This window comes from Accipiter gentilis, chromosome 9, assembly GCF_929443795.1.
Source record: "Accipiter gentilis chromosome 9, bAccGen1.1, whole genome shotgun sequence".
Lineage (NCBI taxonomy): Eukaryota > Metazoa > Chordata > Aves > Accipitriformes > Accipitridae > Astur > Astur gentilis.
The window spans coordinates 40,850,581-40,872,350 of record NC_064888.1 but is presented as its reverse complement, the minus strand read 5'-3'; the positions used below and the strand labels follow the sequence as shown (position 1 = coordinate 40,872,350).

The following is a 21,770-nucleotide window of genomic DNA, read 5'->3' as shown; positions in this document are numbered from 1 at the left end:
CAGATGAGGAAATGAAGGAGTTGGACAAATGAAGAGAGTTCCTGAAGGTGCTTCAGCATAGAGGAGTTAGGTGTAGAGCCAAGAGGTTCTTGCTGCTCGTTTTTCTCTTTTGTCTTCCTCATTACCGTCTACTCTCGAGTATTATTTTGCATGTTTCTTTTAGTTGACCTTTAAGTATCAGATGGGGTTTTTTCCCCTTCTTCATCATATTAAGGAAGCTTCAGGGTGTGTTTCAGGGGTGGTGGATAGTTATTCTTGTAAGGAATGGAAGGGTTAAGTCTATCCTAGCGCTTCTCAAAGTATAACCAAACCTCAGCAGGGACTGAGAGTTATGCCAAAAGACATACTCTTCAATTTCCTTAGCAGTCTTCCCGTAAAACAGCAAAACTCATTCACCTTCACACTGTGAGATACAATCATAGTGCAATTCCATAAATGAAAGTCTGCCAGTTCCTCTTTATACTTTAACCCTTTGACTTATTTCATTTTATAATGATGGATCAATACCTTTACAAAAGCCTTTACCTAGGATGAACGCCCTCCCCAGTCTATAGTAGTTAGACTAATGGCCTTTCTTGCCATTTCCATTCTTTTTCTTTCTTTTCTCATGCTTACATTGAAAATCCTGTTCTGTTATCAGTTGATGTTTTAAATCCATTTACAGTGACTCAGCACTTTACAAACCCACACAGAAGTCTAACACTGTGTCACAGTATTATTGAAGCCGGAGATATTACCGTTAGAGTGCAAAGCGGTAAGAACTAGTGAACTAGCTGCAGTCTCACGTTCAATAAGTCATACTGGTTGGCTTGAGCTGGTTATGAACATTTTGGAGGCCGCATGGAAAAGATGCTGTTATTCTGGAAATTGTGTAACCACTGACACCTCGGAGTCCCATTTGGACCACTTATATAGGATAATGATCCTCCTTCGTACCGTACCACAATTTCTATTGCTTTTCTGCACTGCTTGGCTTAAGATGCTGGAAAGCCTGGATGTCATGGGGATCACTGCTGTTGCAGACTGCTTGGTTAGCTAGCACCTGGTGTTGGCCTGAAGGAGACAGACAAGTCTGCTGTAGAAGCAACCCACCAATTTCTTGGTGCAATCTCCAAATACTTTTCAATTGCTATAAATAAACTGAGAAGATTGTAAATTGTGCTTTATCTCTAAGGCTTCTGCAGTCTTCTGATTTTTCAGAGCCATAATCCCTGTCTCTCTTCCATTTTCTCTACATGTATTGAAATTTCTCCAGTGAATTTTATTGCATTTCATTCTGCCTCGAGTACAGAAGTTGCTGATATTGGAACTGTAAATAGCATGGTGGTTTCTCTTTTCTATAGTTATCGCTTCTTTTATTTTAATGAAGAGTTTTGTACTGTTTTCCAAACTCATATGGGAGTTAATCAGATGTGAGACAGAAAACTTTTGATATTTACGGATCACCATGAATACTTGGGGGAAGCAGAAGCTGGCCTCATGTCGTGTGCTGCAGAGATTCTGCAGCAGCACAAAGACCATTGAACCCAAACTGCTGGTGACCCATCGGCCTGACGTTCAGCAGCTCAGAGCCTGCCTGGTTTTTGGGAGGCAGGAGCCAAGTAGTCAGTGGACACTGATTTCTTAGCCACTTAGGCAAGATACCTAAGGATAGTTGGAGAGAGAAAAGAGGTGAATTAGCAAAAATAGAGGTGTCAGATTATGAATTTCTTCTAAATGTTTTGGGTTTGTTTTTGTTTTTTTTAATGGAAGAACTTTTTTTTTTCCCTGTACCTGCTGAATAACTTTGCTAAATCATCCATCTTCCTCCATGATAGGATAGGGTGGCACTTGTCATACTCTCTTCTCTTGGTGTTTGATTTGCTTTCATGCTCAGAGGAGCCAGTGTTTTCCTCTCTATTCCTGGAGATAGGAGCCGCTGCAGTCTAAATCGTGCTTTCACGTTTTATAGGTACACTGAGTGCTAGTACTCTGTTGTTACTCTTTGTGTCTTACAGACGATTTCTTTGTTTGTTAAATGGGCCACAGTTAAGAGTCATACTTCTGTCTGGATGTTTTCAACAGTTGCTGTACACAAAGGAGATGAAGGACAATTCATTTTTTTTCTTCCTGTTTGTTGCATGTTGGCTTTCTAGATAGAGAAACATCTTGGCAGAACGTGCCTTGAGCAACCTTAGGCTTACGCGCTGTACAAGTCCCAGTTAACACCTGCACACTTGAATGCTGCTTCTCTTCTGAAGGGCTTGGTTACTTAACATTTACTTTTATCAAACAGTTAAAAAAAAAACCCCAAAACTTAAAAAGCTTCAGCCATGTGCTTAAAGACTTCTCTGAAGAGAGCTGGAAATTAGCATGTGTTTTTACTTAAATGGGTGCTGAAATCTCAGCTGGATCCCAGCCATAATTCTGCAGTTTCCTATTTAGTTTTGGTAGGCTTTACCCATTGGGAAGAGGAGGAGATGTTTTTCAAAACAGGAAGATGAAATTGTACCCCCCCACACACAATTGGCAGGCGAATAAAGGGAAAAGAGAAAACGTGAAAATACTCTTCACTGCAATTTAAATCGACTAGACTTCATTTTCTTGGCGGCAGTCCACTGTTGGGATACTTGGTGCACGTCTACCTCTGTAGAGACACAATTTAGCTCTCCTGTGTACTATCTGATATGTTTCTGGATGCCTGTCTTAGATTGAGTGCTGTCTGCTGGCTTGTTCTTTTCTTCTTCTACCTACAGATAAACCATATTGCTCTAATGATTTGACTGAAATACTGACTCTGATGAAGACAGCTTGGGGTTTGACTCCAGCAGACAGGTTTTTATCTTGTGTGTCAGAAAGCGACTGTATGACCTGTAGCAGCATCTACACCAACCAAGTGTGAAATCAGCTGTGCTGAGCAGCTAGTACATTATAATGAGGAAATAATTTCTCTGTGGAAATAAAATATTCATGCTATGGCACACCTGTTTTTTTAACATACAGCGAGAAAGAGGATTTGTCAGCCTTTCTTCACTGCTACCCACAGCTGACACCTTACAATAAATACACAGCAGGTTCAAGGCTCTGCTACAGCAAGAGCTGTGTCTTCATAAAAGAACAGGGTTCCTAAACACTGATGTTTGCATAGGGAAAAAGGGGTCTGAACAGTCCACTGAAAGCTGCATCGGTGAATGCAGGCTGACCTGTAACGTGTTTGTTACATGAGGCAGCTTCTTCTGAATTTCCAGCCCTTAGAATGAGAGTTTCCCTTCCTCCCCCATCTTGGATGGTTTTTTGTAGACATGTTTAAATCTATATCACTGGAAAGGTATTGTTTTCTTGAGGCTGTCTCTGTAAAGCGTTATGTTCTTCACCTCTGTGATTCCAGGAGCAGATAATTATTAGGAAGTAGCAAAGCTGAGAAAAAGCATTGCACATTCCTAATTTTGCTGGTGGGCAAAAGTCTGCGGGTAGTCAGTCGGTCTGGACTGCAGAATGAGTCTTTCTGTTACCTTGGCATTGATGCCATAAGCAAAAGGTTTTCTTCCTTTAGCTGTGGAGTTTTCTATAGCAACTCAGCACATAAGTGCTGTGATTTAGCAATTTTACATGAATTTGCCTTTCGGATTAATCTTTGACATGTTGAACTTGGTATTTTATGGAAAAGATACACTGATGTAGAATGAATTAGTTCTACTATTGCACTGACTGCAGTTGAGAAAATAGACTCATGGCTTTGAGAGGCCAGAAGAGGAATATTCTGGGAAGTAATTTGAACTGATATTGTTGGGAGGCTGATATTGCCTGACATATCCGTTATGACAGCTGAAGATATGCTGAAGCACGAAATAGAAAAGGAAAAGACAGTTGTTAGGCCAATGACAAGATGAAACCATACTACTTATGACAGCTGTTGGCAGAATGATATCGCTGTCCTCAAGCTTTCTACTGATCTGGAGTATTAGAAACTTCAAGATCATGTTCGTTGTGTGTTTCTAGAGATCTTGTTAGGGGTAATGCTCTCTGACAGCAGCCAACTGTAATTGGCAATGGGGATTCTTCAAATACAAACAAACATACAAAACGTCAACATTTTCTTGCTGATCCTTTCATAGGGTGGTTGGTCATTGCTTTCCTACTGGAACCATTCGCAGCTCAGAAAGTTGTAAGGCTTTCTTGCTTCTAGACCGTCAAAGAAAAAAATTTATGAAGAAATATAAACAAAATCAAGCTCAGTGAGATGCGGAGGGGCATGTGGGGAAGTGGGGGAAGCTTTGCCTTCTGTTTATTGAGGCGTAGAGTCACAAGCCAAGCTGATATGTTTAGAAAAGCTTTCAAGTAAACAATATCTTTAAAACTCTGTAGATATCAGCAAACTGTCCAGCGGTGAAACCTCACAGACAACTGATGTTCCTGTGTCTTCCTGCTTCCAGACACACTCCTGCCTATTTTTCTGCCACCTAGACTTTCCAGGTATATTTGAGGATCTGCTACCTTTCCAGCTTTTAACCATCAGGAAGCTGAGACAAGCCAAATAGTCTCCGGTCAGGTCTTGTTAAAGTTTAAAATGCCTTTTTGGCAGCACTCTCTGTATCTTGGCAAGTTTGGGTTTCTGTAGCTGCAGTTACTTTCCTGTTTCAGTGACACTGTACTTTGAGCCTCTCATCCATCAGAAAGGATAAGAAAAATTTCCTCTTAGGAGAGCAGATTTCTAGAATTCCAGTGCTGTGATGTTTTTTTTTTTTTCTTCCTTCATAAACTACAATTGCTGTCTTGCATTGAGTTCAAAACTCAGCTTCATTTGTTTGCTGCCTGATTTTAATCGAAAGGCCCAGTCTCTTTTGCATTCCATTTTTTATTGTCATATCTCTTTCAGCTGATATGAATCGCCATAGCTCAGTAAGAGATAATAAGGTTCTGCTGATTTGCACTAACATTTATGAAATACTGCTTCCTGTGCATTTTCTTGGTGTGTCCAAAATACACATTTGAAACCAAGTATGTACATTCATCAGTTGATGCACTTTTTAAGAGTAAAGATTTGTATCAGATCAAGGTAAAGAAATGAGCTGCTGCACTGAGGACCATCTTCCAAGGAAAACTTCCTCATAGTTCTTGATGCTGAAAAAAACCCCAGTATCTTGGGCTGCAGACCAAAGCTCATCTCTCTTGGTGTGTTATGATATGGGGAAACAGCATGTCGTAGAAGGTCATGCAAATTGCAGGGCATTGCACTTTCTGAAGTACAGCTGGAATATTCATCCTCCCTGGAGCATGACAAATTGGAGCAGTCCAAGGGGAAATCCAAGACCAAGCAGTTTAGTCTTAAAGGGCAGAATCAAGTAGCAGTACTTCATTAATGGTATCTAAAAATGTTAGAGCTCTGATAACAGTGGTTATCATAAAGACTTCTACCGTGGCTAAATCCGTGGCGGGGTACATGTGGTTTATTACTGAAATGAAGGGCCTGAATCCTATGTGGAAAATTAGGCCAAAATGCGAATGCAATCAAGGTGGTTTTTTTAAGAAAAACCAACCACTTCCCATAAAAAATAGTCAGGAGGTATGGAAAAAAAAACATTCGAAGCCATAGAAGGATGTCCCAAAGCGTTACTGACACCTGGACAATGCCCACTAATGTTAAGGAAAAATGCTACATGCTTCTTTGGTGGTTGTTGCTTTGCTTTTCCTAGGTGCTTATCTTTATTTCTGTTTTTCTTTTGTTCCTTTTATTGTATTAGTTAGCTGTCTGAGATGCTGGACTAATATCCCTGGGACTGAGGAGTTTTGCATGCAGAACATGTAAGCCAGTTTTACTGCACCCGTCGATACCCTGCCCACTTCATCCACCTCGGTTGTGCTCTGCCTCCTGTCTCCTAATAGCAAGAGAATAGTTGGAAATTTATACGGTATCTCCTTCCTGCTCAGACGGATAACAAAAGAAGCAGTTGGCAGAATTGAGAGGGGAAAGGGGAATGTGGCTAGATTGAGTGTATTGTACTATGATATCACTATCTAATCTCAGACCAGCTCATTTTTTGCAATCTACACATCAGCCATCAGTTGCTAAAAACCTTTCCATTATTTTGGACAAGGATCTAATTAAAACCAGAAGTCTGGAGGGGAAAGGCTCAGTATCCCATTACACGTTTCCCAAATTGTTGAATTCCCCGCTTTTTTGTTAGTAGCTGTGATTGTGTCTTCTCTTCCCTCACCTAACTGAGCTGGGTTAGAGCTTTTTTTGTTCGGTATTATCTAGATCTCCCTGACAACCTGGCATCTCTTCTGTAATGTGTGCTTTCTCTTTAACCTTTATCGACAACGCTGTTGTAGGCTTGTCCGGCTTTGGGTAGCAGACAGACACACGAGTGGTAGAAAGCCTCCGTGCACCTTCAGTGCATGCTGCGTTGTTTGGGCAGCTGGCACGGCACTGATAAAATTTTATCTCCTGCTTTTTGCTATGGAAGCGTTGCAGCTAATTCCTACGGTGCAGCACAGTGTAACATCTCTCGTCAAGTAAAACAGCCTCACGGTTTCCCTGCTGGTATTGACCTAATGGCAGAGCTCAGCTTAAATAAAAAAAAAAACCACCCTTTATTTTAGGTAGGACAATCAACAATAAAATATCGTATGTATTTTTTTTTGGACATAAATAAATTTAAAGAGTAAAAATTCAGTGATGTGCAAGAAAGCAAACAGAATTTTTTTGTGTTTGCAATGCAGTGGACAGTTATGCATTGATTACCTCGAGCCTCTTGTAGTGTCTTGATGGTTCTCCTTTGGAGGACTCTTTTGCCGGGACTTACTCTAGGGGTTTTGTTGTTTCAGTTCTCTGTTGTTAAAAACAATCTCTTGCCTTATCCGATACTATCCAACACTAAAACATGGAGGAACATGTCCTGGCTTGAGTGCAACTCAAATAAAATAAAGATAATTCTGACTGGTTTGGAAATAATCAGGAGATACAGCAAAAAAAGTCCTATCCTTTCATGTAATTAACCTTTCTTTTGATATTCCAGATGTGAAAGTTGCAAAATTTTCCTTTTGGATACGCACTGGCATTAATGTATGTCTCCACATTCTTCGGGTTTAGGTTTCTCCAGTTTGCAATGTGCTGTTCTGGGCAGAGGTTCTTGTACTGCTAGCACAGCCTGATCCAAGGCACTGCTTTCTCCTCCTGTTGTCAGGAGGAGGCAAATTTAAGGGGTAGGATAATAGAGTCTGATCTTTTCCATGCCACAGTCTAGTCTTAAGCCTGTTGGCAAAACTTTTACCCTTATGAATTCCTTGGTGATGAGTGCTGTTTCTTTGACTGATATGCATAGGCAGGGGAATATTTCTACATCACTGCCCAAACTTTCTAAAACATACTTAAATAATTTACATAAAATCCAAATCTGTATGTGAAATACTCTCATGAGTCAAGGGCTTATTCACTGTGAATTCATTCTGTGAGTGGGAGGAAACCTGAACTGCCTTGGATAAAATGGCCTTTATAAAATATAGATCTATTTCCTAATATTTATGTCAGATTCTACTCATTATATTTTTTTTTCCTCTTTCTTACCTCAGTCTGAAACTACCTCACCAACCTCTTTGCTAGCACTGCTTCACATGGATGTTAATACTAAATGATTAGAGTTTCTTCTGTGCCTGTGTCATTAAATAGTCTCTCTCTGATTTACCAGAATGCGGATTATAATAGAGGCATTAAAAAGGCATGTATGTGTAATTGCTTTTTAATGCCATTGCTATTTATGGGTAATTTTAGTTTCAAAGTAACCTGGAAAGTCATGTAAAAACATAAAGCATTTGATGATAAAGGTGTGCCAAGGAAAATCCATCATACATGATGTTATTTAATTGAAGTACTGTTACGGACCCTGGAATGAAGCAGGATTCTAGGTGCAATGTATTATACTTACGCAAGTCAAACTTGGTGTTGTACTAATTATTGCAAACTCATGAACAGTTAAAAAATGACACATGTATGTTTTCGGTGAGCATTATTCACAATTATTGTAGCAGTTTCAGGTATGACAGACATAACCTGATCCATAAATAGTAGAAAAAAATATTTAAACTGATGTTAATTCAGTGCTGTGTGGAAATGCGTGCCCTACATTTATACAGCAATCCAGCTTTTTATATGTGAATGACATAGTTCCCAATGCAGAGGAAGCTGAGTTAGCTCAGAGGTCTCCCCATGGGTTTTACATCACTAAACAGCTTTCAATATATCACTTAAATCTTAGGTCAGGAAGGATGGCTCTCCAGAATCCTGTTGAACAGTTTCGCAACAGATTTGTTTCTTCAGTCTGGGCATCTTCTAAGTCAGTAACACCTAGACAAAATAAAGCAATGTGCTGCCAAGACTGCTCCGCTCATGTCTGCAGTAGTAGCGTCCATATGCTTTAAGTGTTGAATAATTCTGTGCGGTGTAAGATGATGGGCACCATGTGCATCTATTTCGTATAGGTAACAGATAAATACAAGTATGACAAATATTTTCTAGAGGGATTTTGCGTGTCCAACTAGACCAAGTGCCTTAGAGAAGATTGATTTTTCAGAGGATGGTTACCCAAGTGTCTGAAGCTGTGTATCTGAAATAGCCATTCACTTTTAAGATTATTTTAAGAATGTGTAAATGCATATAGTGTTCCAAAGTATATGTGTGCGTGCGTGCGTGTATGCTCATATCATTTCTGCATGTTTGACTCATGTCTGTATATATGAATAGTTTGTATATAATCCTGTGGAACTTTGTTTTCTGGCAGAGGAGTCTACGTTAATTCCTAAAACCCTGAGCAACAACAGAATTACTTTGCAGTGTTAGGGGGGAAAACATTACAATAAAAATGAAGCATACTTTTAATTATCTGTAGTCATTCGGATGAAATCTATAATGAGCTTGATAAAGGCTGATGCTCTAGGCATCAATTTTTCAAATGACAGTAGAACCAAAAATATCTGGAAAGGCATTGTTAGCTTAGACTACACAATATTTTTGAGGTCTTGGTTAGTAGGAATAATTAAAATGACTTATGTAAGATAAGTGTCATATCTCTGTCAGCAACTAAATGTTAAATGTTATTATAAACTAATTACTTCCTTGAATTGAAAAGAAAATTATAATTTTGTGTCTTAACTGTTAAAAGACAGTGTCTGATCCTTCTCTCACCCAAGCTGTTTACCAGCGCATCTTCAGTGCCTTCAGTGCAACGAGATGCCCTTGAAGTGGGTGAGAAGCAAGTTTGGACCCCTGGGCCAGCAAAAACCTTACAGTAGCAAGAAGTCGGAATCTGTTTCTGACATTAACCTATTCCTAAAGAAGTAATAGCAGAAGCAGCTGCTGTTGTGGGGTTTTCCATTGTGTTTCTGATCACAGGCTTGCTCTGGAGTGGGGAGGAGGGATCCCCATGCCCCAGCCCCACTGCCTGCCCTTTCTTCCCGCGGCCGGCTGCTGCAGCCATGCCACGCTCACCTAGCTAAAGCCATATGTTTTCCTGCAGTCATTTGCTGTTGAATTAATGTGTTTAATTGGTTCAGAAAGGGTTCTGACACATGGCAGGGCCAAGGAATTAGATAGAGTGGACGCGTGCAGCAGAGAGAGGTGAAAAAAACAAAGAAAAATCTAAAAACCTAGTTTACCCTTACCCCAGTGTCCTGATTTCACTGGCCATTCTTCCTTTCCTGCCTGAAAAACATGAACATGGAGCCTGATGTGACAAACAGGGATGATGATCTGTGTTACCTCCATTAGGGGTCCCACTGAAGTCACATCTTGTAGAGTTGGTTACCTGGTGCCCTGGCAACTGCCAGCCTCATATACCGTGTTGCGGATTTGAAATTTATTTAAGAAAAGCACCAGTGTGGTTGTCTTGCTTTTTTGTGTCTTGCTTATTAAGAAAAATGTATCTCCTCTTTAACAGTGTAATAATAAACATAGGCATGTAAGGGGTGATGAAAGGAGGGCTATGGAGGAATACTGTGAGGAAAAAGAGAGAGAATGGAAAGATGATGAAGAATGGCTAAGGTAAAATGCAGGGAATGTAGGAAAGTAATTAATGGGTAAGAAAGAGGAAAGGAAGGAGGAATATTTCAGCCCCCTTCCTTTCTCTCAGATGCCTCCGCCCTATAAACTCACCCACTGCTTGATACCTCAGGCCCATGCTTTTGTTCTGCAAACCCCTGAATCGCCTCATCCCAATTTCAAGTCATATGTTGAAGCAGAGCTAGCTGGAAATGAGCCATCATCCTCTGAGAGTATAGCCTAATGTTACTTGAAAAATCACTCCAGGCTTTCCCAAGTCACCTGAAGTGCCATATGCCAACAGCTGATGCGGTGTTTGGGATGCGCTCCCCTGTTGCAGGGGCTGAGGCAGGCGGTACAGGGCAGGAGCAGCCCACCGTCTTCAAGCCTGAACGGTGGAGGATGTGCTTGTTTCAGAAGGGGTTTAGAAAATGCGCCGTTACACCTTCATGCAAGAAATGATGCTGCTAGCAAAGCCAGGAAGCGATTGTATTTTTATTGGATCAGAGTAGTGTTAACAGGAGTCGGTGATCTCATGCAGCTTTGCTTGCTCCGGCAAGAATAACCCTTACAGACTTGAAAACCACGCGAGCTTTCATAGTCACCCTCCAAACAAAAGCATACAGGTTACTGAAACAGTGGGTATCTTGCTGTTTTTCTATCCCAATAAAATTGTGCTAGGCACCGAAGTCAAAGCCTTACCCACTGACTTCCGTGGGAGCTGACTTTCGAGCACACCACGCTGCCATTAGCCTTAACTCGTTGCCCGAAATCTGCAGCTGCAGTCTTGTTGTGTTACCAAATTAACTGATCTTCATGGAAGACACTGCTTTAATTGGAAAGGACGAGTGTCAGCGGAGAGTCAGCTCTTGCTTAATCTCAGTCTCCACCCCACGTTTGTCCCTGGCTCATAAAGGATCTCAAGGCAGAGCGGGAGTGGTATTTTGGAGAAAAGTGGCACATGTGTCCTCTTCACGAGTTATTTCCCCAGTATTGACCACTGCTAGAGACAGAATATAGGACTAGGTAGACCTTTGGTCTGACAACCTGCAGCCAATCTTAAGGCTTTTGCACCTACTTAGTTTTAAATGAGCGTGTGTACCAGATTTGTAGGCTTGAGACTTAAACACAGATTTTGCACAAAGCTATCCTTACACATCTCTGTCCTCTTCATCCAGAATTTTAAAAGCTTAGTGAGAGTGACAGTGAGGCGTAGGGCAAAATGAAGGCGTATCTGTAAAAGTCAATGGTGTTCTGCGAGTGAAATATGAGCAAAGCCTACTTAGAGCAAATGGCTCATTCTTGTGGCAAGGAAAAAATTGTGGGTTTAAGTAAAACAAAAATACTATTTTATGTTTCAACAAACTGGCAGAAATGGCAAGACAGCTTCATTTGAATTAAAACTGCAAATGCGAACCTACAGGCACACACTCAAAAGCAAGAATAAGATATGGAGAGGATGTGATTGTTGGTTACGGTCTAAGAATAAAGCTAGGCTCAGTGACTTGTCATTAATGTAAGAGCCTGGCTTTCTAAAAGTATAGCATATGCTTGCATATAATCTTTTGTAATCCCACAGCACTATTTACATTTTGTTAGTTATATTTTAATAAGTTCTGATTTTTCATTGGAGTTGCTTAAATTTCTATGTTTATAAATTTTCCATGTTAGGACTAGTTTTCTTGGATGTTTTAAATAGAATTCTGTACTAGTCTGAAAATGTTCGGATGAAAGTACAGTTAGACAATTTGCCCAATGACATCTGTTCAGCAGCGTAATTTTACTCAGCTACAAATGGCATATTTAATTGAATGAAACATTTCAAATAGAATTTGACAGCTTTCCAGCCCAGTATCTCTGAACTTACTATTTAATGAAACTAGGCCATCCTAGAAGTGTTACAGGGACTATAAAGCATTTGTTTTATGAAAGGCAGTACTGTGATGTTAGAAAACAATGCATTAAAATATTATGTCTGCCACTTGTGATATATGTACTTCTTAGCTTCTGAAACATCTCAATGTTTTCTAGTCAATCTTTTGAGCCATGATTTTACGGTACTGTCTGCATTGCCTACATCTGTAACTCTAATGCTGTATTCTGCATGCAAGATCACAGTGTTAAAAAAAAAAGCCCCTAGATTATCTTGTACAAGTTTTAGTGGAAGCATTATAATAGGAAGTATGCATTTCATCAGAAACCACAGCATTGTCATCTGAGGAACAGATCCATGGAAGGGGAGCCAGAAGTTTCAGAGTCGTGTTAGTCTTTAGTCAAAGCCATTTCGGAATACCGAGTTGCGTAAATTTGTCTGGGTTCAGCCTGCAGCGTAGCAGTGCACATTACTTTTGATCTTTGCCATAGATACTTCAGAGGTGTAGTAGTTCTGTGGTTATTTCCAGCATAATGCTTTACTTTTGACATGTTGCTTCAGGGTTTCACAGCTGTTTCCATTACTCTAAGTTAAAACTACTTAGTACAGCTCACACAGGAAAGTATCTCAAAAGCAGTCAGCCTCCATAGTTTGCCTAAATGTGCAGAACTGTATTTTTCCATCAGAAATCAGTTCGTTAGCCCATAAGCGCTGTCACCTCTCTGTAGCAGACAACAGTTCGTGGTCAGTGTTACTCTGGAGCCTTTACTGAAGGTGTTTGCTTTTCATGGCATACTGCCCAGCTGAACCGATAACGTGATTTCTATGATTCTGCTACACAGGGAAGCTCAAGGAGGTAATATAAAATATTCCTCACAAGGAGCTCTCCTAGGACAATTTTGTGAGACAGATGCTGAAGACCGTCAAATGCTGCTCTAGTATGTTGGAGCCGGCTGGTGAAAAACAAGGTCAGACCATCTTTGAAGTTAACATGGGCGGGATGCTGGGAAACCTGTTCCGACTTTGACTTTCGGTGCATGGGATGAGCAGTTTTAGTCAAAGCTCACAGAAGTAAACGATGCCATTTCGTCTTGTGCTGGAGAAATTTTGCTGTGTCTTCGAGCTCCCTTGCGGAGATGGAGCGAGCCTTGCTGGTATTCTTCTCGTTCCCCCACACACGCCGTGCGAGTTGCTTCCTCCCTTAATGACCACCTGAGGTGCAGGGTACCTAACGCTGTCCCCTTATGACTACCCTGAGGGGTTTGGCCAAGCTTAAGCCATTTTGGGGAGAGAACTTGGTTTTACCCATCTGCTTTGTTGGAGAACGTTGTTAATCTTGTTCCAAGGGAGAACACGCTTTCACCGCAACAGTGGTTAGCAGTAGTCTCTTCATTAACGTTTTGGAATTAGAATGGTAAAATGCATGCTACAGTTTTGGCAAGTAAATGTTTGCCGTAAACATTACAATGAGTGATGGAAGCAGGGTGTGCAGCCGAGAGCCTGGAACAGCACGGGAGGCCACTGACGTGCTTAATTTCATTTCAATCTTTTTCTATTGAAGTTTGGGGAGGGGAGGTTTATGGTTTATTTTCCAAGCAGTCAGGAAACAAGAAAGCTCTCAATCACTCAGTGATTGCCAGCTAGGGAGGTGCTTTTCTCCCTTAGTTGTTAAGATATGTTTGCTTAGACTGTTCTTTGCTGTGTTCTATACACTGAAATCTCATGCAGTGACTAGTTCTGACGACGGGATGCTTGTAGGCTTTCAATGCTGTGCTTGTCCCTCTCGTCTCCCTAGTCCCAGCACACCAGAGAGCAGCTATCGCTGAGAGTACCTGTGTTTTAACACACTGTCTAGGGACAACGCAGAGCGTGGCTCTCGCTTTTGGCATCGTAGCTCGCGTTTATGGAAATTTGCTCTTTGTGCCAGATACTGTTCCGCTCGTGCAAGGGGATGGGAGTGGGATTTTAACATGGACTCCAGTAAACACAGCATTACATAAACTTCTGCATTAAAAGAACTGGGTAGAAGTAGAGGGACCTATTTTTCAAACGTAGTGTATGATCAACTCAAATCGTCTATCTACAGACCATGTGAAATAGGCCAGGGGCTACTACCACGGAGTCTATACTGAAACTTTGGATGCTTGGTTGATTTCCTACCTATTATAGTTTTATTTTGCTCTCTTCTTTTCCTCAGAATTGTTGTGCTAATTAAGCTCTGCAAATTTCAATCTCTCAGGTTCGTCAATTATGACATTGCAGTCCCTCTATGGCAGCACACTGGAGTGTAGCAGATAGGATATTATGAAGTGGAGACATTCAATGGGAAAATGTCCAAAAGCATTTCAAATCACTTAAGATAATTAAACAAGGGGAAAGAATGCAGCGTGTTTAAAGAATATGTGGTAGTTTTGCGAATAGGATGATGTTAGGTGCGTGTGCATGGGAAACTCATTACCCATGCTTCACTCATTCGTTATATTGTAATGAGAAAGAAGAATTGAAAAACGCCTCTGTGAATATCGCCTTCGTGACTATCAGGAGGTACTTGCACTGAGACCACCACCGCAGAAGCAGCAGGCTTAACAGACTTGTTTATTCCTCCGGATATACCTGTGAAGAAATACGGCAATTGAAGAAATAACAACTAATTCCAGTCTAAAGGTCAAACTGACCTGAATTGAGATGCTTAAGAATTAACGGAGTATGCTGGTGTCAGCAGGCAGAGGTTTAGATGACATTTTTTTCTAACTGCCAATATGCCATCCTGTTTCACTCTCCTCGCCTCCCCCGTTTGTAGGCAAGGTTTAAAATGCATAGCCGGAGGGCTTTTAATACGAATTTGTCTAGCAGAGTGAGGCAGTACTTGGATGGGGGAGAAAACAGGCACTTTATCATTCGGAAGGAGGAGAAAGAGTAACAAGTATAAGTAAAGGTCAGATGTCTGTCGGAGCTGCAGGCAGCATATCTGAGGAGAAGGGAAGCACCACAGCCCTGCACTACCGCTGGCTTGTTATGATCAATGCTCCCACAGAGTAGGTAGAAGCAGCTGACTGTTATCATTTAAGAAGTCACAGGAATATTTAATGTTCTTCCTAAAACACCGGTTCTTAAAGTAGAGTAACTACACTGACAAGTTAATCGAAACCAAAGGTAAGCAGAAGAGCAAACTTGAGGGCAGGAAAAGTGTGTGTCCGTCTCCAAAGCTCAAGAGGTTCACAGCACCTTCTCCGTATCCTTAAAAGCAATCTGTGCGACCTCCTAACCAAAGAGCGCGCTGCTGTGACGTTGGACCCAGAACACAGATGTCCATGTGTGACCGTGTTTGAAACAAGATTTAAGGGGAAGATCAGGGGCTGCATTTCCAAACCTTTCTACAGGATAAGGAGTTGCATAAACTAAAATCAGATCACACATCTCAGTGCTGTGAGTCTTGCAGTGTATATGCAGATTACCCAAGATTCATTCCTAGGCATGTCAGGCCTCAGAATCAAATAGTCGACGGTGTTCTAGCTCAGATTTGAGGCTGCTTTACACCTCCATGAGATCCAAAAGAAAACACAGTGCTGCTTTTAGAAATTGCTCATGGTGTTTCTGTTTCAGGCGTTTATTTTAGCTAAGTGTCCGGTTCCTGCTTCACTTTACCCCATCTCAAAGGCCTCGTTAATGCTTGATGGTAGTAGGCAGATGACGCCCCATCCCTGGCAGTGCTGGTGGGTTTGGGCTGCCCAGGAGAAGCAGCCCAGGTCTCTAGCACTAACCGTCAGACAGTGCTAGCAGAAGCAGGGATTTTTTACTGTAAAAACTTGAGTGTCGTCTGCCAGCCCTGATTCCCTACTGAAGCAAAGGTCAAGTTTTATGCTCCATGTCAGGCCAGAGCAAGGCATGGTACTTCTGAGATGTGTAATGGCGAGCCACGTACCACCCAGGATATGTTGAAGAAATGCGTACCAGACCATCCAGACATCGTTTCGTTTGGCTTTAAAGCAGTGCTGTTGAATCTCGGTTGCTGGATGTCGCTTCAGTCTTACAGAGCAGCTTTGAGAGATTTGTAGATCATTTTGATGGATAACAATGTTGGTGCCTTCCCCCAGATGTATTGCTGGGGGATGACCTGGAACAGGGAGGGCAACCAAAGAAGTCTCATCCTAAAAGACAGATCGAAAAACAAGCCTGTGTACTGTTAGAAAGAGATTTGCTCCTTAGGCTTTTGTCTACCGGTTTCTCCTATATCGCCAAGGGGAACCCTGGTGTCTGCTCTTACTGTGATGACGCTTAGATTTTTCCTGTAACGTTAACATGAAGAGTACACAGTTCTTGTCATTTTTTATACCCTGATATTCTATACTTGGCATGTGGATGGTTAAGGGAGAATTTGATAATAATCTGCACCTAACTGAATGCTATATGTACCAGGAAGGAAAAAAAATTGTTTCAGCTACTGAAAGAAGTGTAACTAGGAAAAACTAGAAAAGGCTGAATGTCAGGAAATGCATCATGACAGTAACAGCTGTTGGAATGCAAAGTAATCTCCCGTTGAAAGTGGTGGGATCAGCATTGCTTCTGACATTTGAAGCTCGACGAGACAGAACCTAATTTGATCTACAGCATATTTGGCTTTCAGGGAGACCATCTGTATGATCCACTAGATTTTCTGCCATCTCTAACTTCTGCGACTCTGTCTTTCTGACTCTCCCTGGGTGATGAAATATCATTATAACCTTTTAAAATAATATATTGGTGCCAGGAGAGCAAAGACTGATTTTCTCATTTGCAAGTGAGAGGCGGTGCATTAAATTACCATTCCTGTCATTAAATGGATTGAGTAAAAAATGTGATGTGTTTGAAACAGGACATTTTCCCCCTCCCCAAACAAACCACCTAAGACTTCACATTGTGGGCAGCCAGGAAGGTGAGAGTTAGAAGTTTAAATAATGGTCATCATATTCCCTGAGGCTTAGGTTAGTGAAAGCTACTTGACACCTGAAAATGTTTCAGCAAATCTGACGGGTAAGCTTCCTACTGATTTACAGAGGATGATGAAGCCTGTGCTGTGTCTGTCATAGATCAGGAAGGATAAAACTTGTCCTTCTGGGCCATCGAAGCTTCTACATGTTAATTTGGCTCTGGGAAATCTGAAAAAATCCGCGGTGCTGACAAACACAGCAACTAAGTACATAAGTAATTTAACTCAAGAATTGCACTTTTGCATCTTCAGAGACTAAATGAGAAAGTTGTGGTGTTGCTTCAGCCGATTTTTTTTTTAATCATATCCAGCAGTTGATCTGGTTCTCAAAAGCATTTGTTTCTGCTTCTTCATGCAGTGCAAAAAACTGATAATCATCTGGTACTGTTGAGCGTTGTAGCTGACAACATTTGAAACTCCAGACGTGGTGATGAATTACACTGTGATATATTAATGTTATTTTGATCCCTGCTCTTTCAAAACTACATTGATCCAATTAGGTTAAGTAGCTTGCCATCTAAATTAATTTACTTCCCTCTATTCATCTCCTTTACTGTGGGTCAAAACCAGAAAAGTAAATCAATCTATTACTTTGCATATCTTTGGGGGGTGGGAGGGTAATTAAATTACCTAATAGACACATATGTTGAATTCATTGTTTGGTATGTTAAAAATTATTGTCATAATTGGAAAGTGAAGTGGTGCACGCTCGGTTGTGGAATTTGAGTGCTTGTTACACTTAGTTTTCATAAACTTTCAAGACATGCCTTTACATGACTTGCTGTCCCTGGATACTAATGCTGTGTGCTTATAGGGTTATACAGCTTTTAAGCTATCAGGCATTTTGAAAGTGGGGATAACAGCTTCTTTCTCCCCAAAATTGTTGGACTCCCTGGCAACATGTCTCGCAGAGGTCCCCAGCCTCTACAGTGCAGAGAAAACCTTTCCTCTGTCTTGCTCTCAAACTAGTACTGGCACCGTACGTGGCAGGAAAACAGAAGTCTCAGCAGTGATGCCTTAGTTACTAAACTGAAGGAGTGTTAATGCAGACTTCTGAAAAACTTCCTCATTTTCTTAAAAAAGGTCCTTCAGTGGTACATGAAAGTTCCGTCATTTGAAATCCTACTTTGGCTTCTACATCGGGGCATGCTTTTTATTTTATTAGGTTAGACCAATAGTGGGACTCCATCAGCTTGATGTTCTTACCAGTCTTTTACTACTCACACTGGGAATTCTTATGTTCAGCCGGTATTTCATCAGGGTAGACCGCAAACTTCCATCCTGATAGGGAGATTGAGGACAGCTACACCAGGAATTTGTTTGCCTGCGATATTCCCTCACTTTGGTAAGTAGAACTGTCCATGAAAGACTCAAATGAAAATGAAGCAGCGATGGAAGGGAATGAGATGCAGTGGCTGGAAACTGAATGTTGATACAGTCAATCTAGAGACAAAGTGCAGTGTTTTTACATTGAGCTTAATTAACTGTTAAAAACTTATCAGGCTTGTGATAGCTTCTTCATCATGGGAGGTCCAGACAAGGGCTTTATACAGTAAGAAAATGGATGCGGTTCCATCACGGTCATCCTACTAGAAGAATAATTCAAGTCAAATGGCCTATGTAATGCGGCAGGTGGGATTGCTGATCACAGCGCTCCCTTCTGGTATTAAAATCTATGAATCTATGAAATATTTTCTAACTCTTTGCCTGAGGGTAGAATGAACAGAAGCAGAAAGGTCACCTTTATCATCACTGCTGTCAAACACTTTGGAAATAGCAGAGCACAAAGCAAGTATATTGCTCAATCATCTTGCCCTTATGCTACATCTGTTACCATATCCCTTGCCTGTATTTTGTCCCATTAAATAAAAATCGCTCTGGTATCCTATATAAAATCCCGTTTCCAAAAAGTGCACAGCAGAACTCTGCTGGTTTCAGCAACGATGGAATCTTACCTTTTGCCTTTACAAAGGCAATTAATGCCTGCTAAGCGCAGAACTTAGCATTGTTGTTATATAAATAATAATGATAATTAAGAAAGCAGCTGCTCTTTGTAATAATGAGACGGTAGGAAACATGGACACAGCACACTTTGTTTCAGGCAGGCCTTCTAGAGGCTGCAGGCACAAGAGGTGAGATAAACGTTGGTGTCAAGTGCCCTCCGAGACACCACAGGGGGTTGAGATGTCCCTACAGAGCTGGTTGGTGAAATAGAGAGAGTATCTAAATCAACACTAGGTGCTTGGCTGGGCAACCAAATCCTGCTCTAGGTGTGGTGGTTGGCTGAGATCCAGAGCAGTTCCTCTACAACCCACCAAATGCTGCAGTGTTTTAACATTCGGTACCTATTAATATACTAACATTTCCCACAAGCTGAAAAATGTAAAGTGAGAAACTGCTCTTGAATATGCATTGTGTTGGGGCTTTGCTATCTTCACCTTTTTACATTGCCGTTTCCTTCCTTTTTTTTTTCCTTTCTTTGTTTTGGTCTTCTTTCATCTTTTTTTTTCTTCTATCTTAAGATAGAAGCTTTTAAAGATGGGTTTTCTCTCTAATAAGTGTTAGTACAGTTGCTAGCACAAGCAGGTCCTGATCGTGAGTGAACCATTGGATATTAATGTGATGCAAATAAATCAGTAACGAAAATTAAATGTTTGTTCATGTTCTAGTTTTAATGTTTATATAAAGTGCAAGAAATGTGCACTGAGACTGTGTGCTAGTTCACGCTAATATATATGCAAGAGTGCAGCATTAACCAGCTTTAAATAAAAGGGCCCGGTTTGTTCAAATGAACAACCCAAGGGAGAAACACGTCTTTGAAGTGGAAGAGAAAGAACACTGTGAAACACTGTGCCAAAGATTTTCAATAGTCCAAACTCTCCAGTTTTCTGAAGGTGATGCTGGCATTTATGTTTGGTTTCTTCCATATTGTGCTTTTGCATTTCACTAGAATATTTGTCAAAACTCAAGCACGTTTGTGTTGAGGAGCATAGCTTAAGACCTATGTTAGGAGTAAATGTGGAAATGTATTCTTCCTTCTGGCCGTGTTAGAAATGCTCTTTAGATAAGGAGTTGAAAAACAGATCAATAGCAAGATTTTTTTTTTTTTTTTTTTTTTTTTAAAGGCAGATGCTGCTTTCCCTATTCCATGAGTTTACTACAAAAAGAAAAGTTTTCATAGCTGTCACGCACATGCCCTTCTCTGGAGACTTCTGGAAAATGGCAATTGCAAGTCAAAATTTTTTATATCATTGCCAAAGGCAGGAGTGGAAGTGTGGTGGAGAGAATGAGAACAAAATATCTCATCACAGACATGGTCTTCTACCAACTCCTGATCCATTATTTCAAGTTGTTAGATTTCCATTCATGATTATCCTTTTCAGATGATCGGAATAAATCCAGTTCTCTAACTTCTGTAATGTTCTCGGAGCGTTTTTCCTTGAGAGTCAACGAAATATTTTTTTTTCATTTACCAAGAGCTAAACTAGTCTCTGGGTGGTCACTTGCTGATGAATACAATACATTATATAGTAAAATAAGTAACACAGGGAAAAACATTTTCCTTTTCCGCAAACCACCATTACTTAACAATACTCCAAATGTCTAAATTTCAGAATGTGTTGAAAATTACATAGAAGGTTCAATACTGAAATATGCTGGCATGCAGTCCTCATTTGGAAGAGAAAGCAGTCTGGAAACTTGTAGTCTTTTTACAATTAATGAAGGAAGTGTTCATGCACTGCAGCTTCGGTATTTGGAGTTATATTTTCTCTTATTTCGCACACAGCCCCAGTAGTCATTGTATCGTTAATGCTTGGCTTTGATCGCTATCTCAAACGGAACCACTAAAGGACAAAGTCAAGGTGACGTGGCCTTAATATTACGTGTGCTCTGTTTTTTTCAGGGGCCTGTTAGCCAGCAGCTTCACAGAAACACATTATTTGAAAGACGGCACTGATGTGGTTCTCGCACGCAATTACACGGTAAGGTTGGTGTTTCGTGGCTACATGATGCTTCATCGTTAAAACCCAAAGTGCTCTCTGCCGGGATCTGAGCCATGGGATGAAACAGCTCGATGTGTGATCTTTTTTTATTGTTGCCTTCAGTACCTTTTGACTGCTGTGATCCTACACATGAATTTTTAGAGAGAGACTTTAAAGGCAAGCGTTGGGGTTTCAACCAGGTGACTTCTAAAATCTGTACGATATATTCAGCTTCTTGGAAATGGACCCATTAAAATTTTGTAATAAATGCAGTCATCGTTGATCAGTTATGAAGGAAAGTCCTGGTTCAGTTAGGAAGAAAGCCCTAAATATCTGATTTCTATAGTGCAGAAGCTCACATCAGAGGGTTTGAAGGCTTGGGTGTCTTTCCACATTGGGGAAGCCATGGCTGAGGTTTGGGAGAGAGGGTTCGTTGTTTGGGTTTATTTTTTAAACCAGACCTTAAGACTGTTGTGGATATACTTTATACATACACATATGTATGTATGTATGTGTATGTTTATGTTTATATATAAAAAAATATGGCTACTATGATCCGTGTTAAAGTCAGTAGTAAAAAACTGCTTTTTATAAATAAAAAAGGCTTTAAGGCAGTAAGGTTTTTGTCCTCTGACAGTATGAACGCCTTAATTAGAAACAATGCAGCACGCGATTTTAATTACAAAGTTTATCTTTTATCTGCCTAAGTGCTGCAAAGTATCTGTTATGTTATGTTATTTATTTATTGACACTGTCAGAAGAGTCATCCTGCTTTGTGTTCCTATCCATAATGGGTTTTGTTGGTATCAGTGAAAGGCATTATTTTTATGCATAACATCTTACTTCTGAAAAAGCATCTTCATTATAGCTCCAGACCTCCCAAGTAAAGCAATCACTGTGAAAGCTTTCAGTGTTTTCTTTTTTGCTGGATGCTCA

General features: G+C 40.7%; 1 protein-coding gene across 1 annotated transcript in view; it reads left to right on the top strand.

The window, feature by feature from the left end:
- Window positions 1-21,770, top strand: part of ADAM12 (ADAM metallopeptidase domain 12) — a 185,732-nt gene that overhangs the window by 82,851 nt on the left and 81,111 nt on the right. Inside the window, exon 4 of the mRNA XM_049810931.1 lies at window positions 20,756-20,834. Coding sequence (XP_049666888.1) covers window positions 20,756-20,834 — 79 coding nt within the window. The remainder of the gene's footprint in view (window positions 1-20,755; window positions 20,835-21,770) is intronic.